This window comes from Chaetura pelagica, unplaced genomic scaffold (genome assembly GCF_000747805.2).
Source record: "Chaetura pelagica isolate M959 unplaced genomic scaffold, ChaPel_1.0 scaffold222, whole genome shotgun sequence".
NCBI lineage: Eukaryota > Metazoa > Chordata > Aves > Apodiformes > Apodidae > Chaetura > Chaetura pelagica.
This window is the reverse complement of record NW_009952711.1, coordinates 16,523-20,100: the sequence shown is the minus strand read 5'-3', so window position 1 is coordinate 20,100 and position 3,578 is coordinate 16,523. Positions and strand designations below refer to the sequence as shown.

Here is a 3,578-nt window from a genome sequence, read left to right as displayed (position 1 = left end):
GAAGAGGGGGGTGGCAATTCCAGAGCGTAGCAGGGACACAGGGAGAATATTGACCAGCTGCAGCCTTGCAGAGCTTGGAAACAGCAGCACAAGAGCTGGGGCCTAAACCTTCAAAGTCCAGAGTGCCCTTAACTGTCATTGATTGCGGGAGGAGCTCTCCCTTGGGAAACATGAGGAATTTCTTAGGCATGAGCCAGCTGAAAGAGCTGCAGCAGCCTTAGGAACCCGGGCTCCTTGGCGTCACGCGCTCCCACTAATTACTCTCCAAATGTATTCTTGAAAATAACCTTAATCCAGGCAAGTGGCCTTTTCTGTCAGCTGCTTTATTCAGAAACCTGGTGGCTTTTCCACAGAACAGGACGGTCGGTGCTGACAAGGGGCTGGAATTGTTGGCCTTTGATTTAAAGCTCCTCCAGGGCAGGAGCTCGGCAGGTTTCTCCTTTCCTTTCCGCTCTTTATTGCACTGCTGGAGGAAAAATGATCCAGCTGGTAGTTTTGGCCTGTCCACAAGGAGCTGGGCTGTCAGCTGGCACTTTGTCATCCACCTGCAGAAAGCCCTCAGCTTTTTCATTCATCTTCTTGCCTCTTTCCAGGTCGATGGACTGCTCTTCTACCACAAGCAAACCCACTACACCCCCGGCAGCACCCCGCTGGTGGGCTGGCTCCGACCTTACATGGTGTCCCAAATCCTGGGGTTGGCTGTACCCACCACCCCCCTCACTGCCAAACCAGACTACGCCGGGCATCAGCTCCAGCAGATCATCGAGAGCAAGAAGAGGAAAAAGCTGGCAGGGGAAAAGGGTCACCTGGCTGCAAGGAATGGACATTACGAGTTGGAACACTTGTCTACCCCTCAGCCAGGAAGCTCTCCAGAAGGCCAGGATGGAGCAGGGAGCCAGATGGACAGTTAGGCTGCTGGGAAAGGAGGAGAAAGGAAAAGGTTCCCTGCTTCTTACTGTCCCTTGTGCTCCCTGAGTGGGGGTGTAGGGGGCAAAGGTTATCATAGGATTTTTGTTTGAGAGGCACAAAAGCGGAATATTGTGCTGCTGGATTATTTTTGTAATTATTTTTGTATTATTGTTATTTTTATTTTTTTGGCCAAGGTTTCTGGAAGGCCTTAAGAGGATTGTCTGGTGCTTTGCTGAGGGAGTTCGTGCGTTGAGAAACGAAATGATCTGTCCCCACACTGCAGGGTTCCTGGTTCAGCCCCTGACCCTGCTCCTGTGAAAGCCTCTGGCAAAGCTCCAGGGTCGGAGCAGTGCTCAGACCTCCGAGGTGCAGCTGCTGCTCCTAAACCCAGCCCCGGAAATCAGGGCACTTCAGCCTTTGATCCAGCTGTTTACTGAGGCCTTCTCAATGAAACTTTTGTGGTCAGTCGGCTTCTAGTAACAAAAAAAAAAAAAAAGTTTGCAGCAGGCTGCTGTAAATCCCAGGGCTGGGCTTTCCACACCCACGTGTTGCTGAGAAGAACTGAAATTTCAACGGGCCCTGCCTGTGAGCACAGCTTTGTGTGGCAGGAGCCCGGGACTCCGGGCTTTTCTCAGTGGGGGGAGGAAGGAATGGTTTAGCTCTGGATTTAAAAAAGCTAGCTAGGCTTTGAGTGTGCCAAATAAAAGGTTTCTCAGAAAGACAAATTCTTGAGCTTCTTCCTGCTACCTAAGGGTGGGTGCGTGCTGTGCCTCCCAAGCAGGGAGGGAAGAATCGGTGGCGGCGTTAACTGGAGCGGAGGAAATGCTGCTGGGGGGGCTGGTCCTGCCGGCTCCCCCGAGGGGCTTCACTCCCTGCCCCTCTCCCCCGGCCCCAAGCTGCTTTGTGAGCACCCCCTGCTGCCTCTCCCCGGTTTATTAGCGGGGGTGAAACGCTCCTACTCACCGTCCCGGGGTTGTTTTCCGGAGGGAGATGAAAAGGGCAGAGCCAGAGCTCTGTGGCCGCGGGGAACTACCCGGCTGGGGAGTCCTGCCCTCTCTTCAAATGCCCCCCGAGGGAGAGCGCGTATCCAAGAGGAGATAGCACAGAGTGGGAACGGCTGCTTGCAGATAGCGGGGGTGCTTGTATCCTGCCCTCACCCCCCCTTTTTTTTTTCCCAGAAAAGAACCTCTTTTCTGTGCCAAGCGCGTGGGCTGCGTGTGATCACCTGCCTGTGCTGCGGGTGATACTGGGGCTGTGGGAGGGGGCTGGAGGGGAGCAGACCCCAGCCTTCGGATGCAGCTGAGCATGCTGCAGGCTTCTTCTAACAGCTTCTTATTTTATTATTAATATATATGTGTTTTTAGCATGGGGAGCAACTGGCTGCGGGGAAGAGTTGGAGCACCCTGGACTGCCCCGTCTGCCCCATCCCACAAAGGCTCCGGGCAGCTCTGGCTGGCAAAGAGACCTCAGGGAGAGCCCTGGCCGGGAAACTGCTTCCAGCCTTCTATCAGTGTAGTTTTCCTTCCGTCAGGCAATTAAACCCGGAGGTGGGCAGCTGGATGGAAGATTTGTGCATCCCTCGGGGCAGAGAAAGCTGCGGCTCAGGTTACCGCCTCCGGCCGCCCTCCAGCAACCTCCCAAGGTCCTCCAGCAACTTTCCAAGGTCCTCCAGGCGAGGGAGGGAGAGAAAACGCAGCCCAAGAGGGGCTGCCTTGGAGCTGCTCACTCCAACCGACGGAGGAGAGCAAGAAGGGAAGCCAGCGCAGCTTTCCGCCGGCTCCAGATGATGCCGCATAGTTTCCCTTTTAAAAAGCATGAGCTGGGCTGGAGGAGTAAATATTTGCGTTGCAATTCCTGTTGGGAACCAAAGGCTGTGTTTGGAGAGAGGGTGTTAAACGGAAGTCAACCAGGGCCAGCGCAGTTTGTTGCTGTGACTGTTTGATTTCGCTGGGTGCGATCCCACTCCCAGCTGGTCCCTGCCCTGCTCCCAACTGGAACAGGCAGTGCTTGAGGAGGGGTCACCCCCCCCACCCTGAGGAGGGGGCTTAAATTTGGTCTGGGGCTGGAGAGCTGAGCTCAGATGTACCTGGGGCTGCGGGGGGCAGAAGGACGGACACAGCCCCGCATCCTGCTCGGGGCTCAGCCTCTTCCCTCTGCTCTTCCTTCCATTTTCTCCCAGTTTAGGTGCAAAGGCTCTGGCTGCGGGCGTGTTGCCAGCACAGTCCTCCTCGGCTGAACAAAATGTCCCCCCTTAGTCCCGGGCCTTTTTTTGGTTGGTTGGGTTTGGAAATTTGTTGGTGGGTCCCTGCACCCCGGGGTCCCCAACAACCCCTCCGGAGGGAGCACCGGGGGGGTCTCCCATCGGGGCTGCCCACACCTGTGTCCAGCTGGGGAAGGCCGAGGAGGGAAGAGCGAGGAAAGGGCTTGGGAATGCCGGGCTGGAGGGCAGAGCACACGGGCACGGGTGGGTTCTGCAGGGGTGGGAGGGGGGGCTGCCGTCCGGGGGTCGCTCCTCGCGCCGTTTGGGGGTAAGAGCACAGAGCCGGGATGTACTGGGTTATTTTTAAAGCCTGATTTCGGACCCCGGAGCAGCTCTGCCTGGCGATGGGCTCTCACCGACGCCTTCAGGGTTCCTCCAGGCTCCCTCACGTCGCCAAGGCAGGCAGAGC

At 56.6% G+C, this 3,578-nt stretch overlaps 1 protein-coding gene across 1 annotated transcript in view; it reads left to right on the top strand.

Annotated features, from left to right (window-relative positions):
* Positions 1–924, top strand: part of SNUPN (snurportin 1) — a 9,485-nt gene extending 8,561 nt beyond the window's left edge. Inside the window, exon 7 of the mRNA XM_009994490.1 lies at positions 594–924. Within this exon, the coding sequence (XP_009992792.1) occupies positions 594–911 (318 nt within the window). The 3' untranslated portion in view covers positions 912–924. The remainder of the gene's footprint in view (positions 1–593) is intronic.
* Positions 925–3,578: the final 2,654 nt, after the last annotated feature.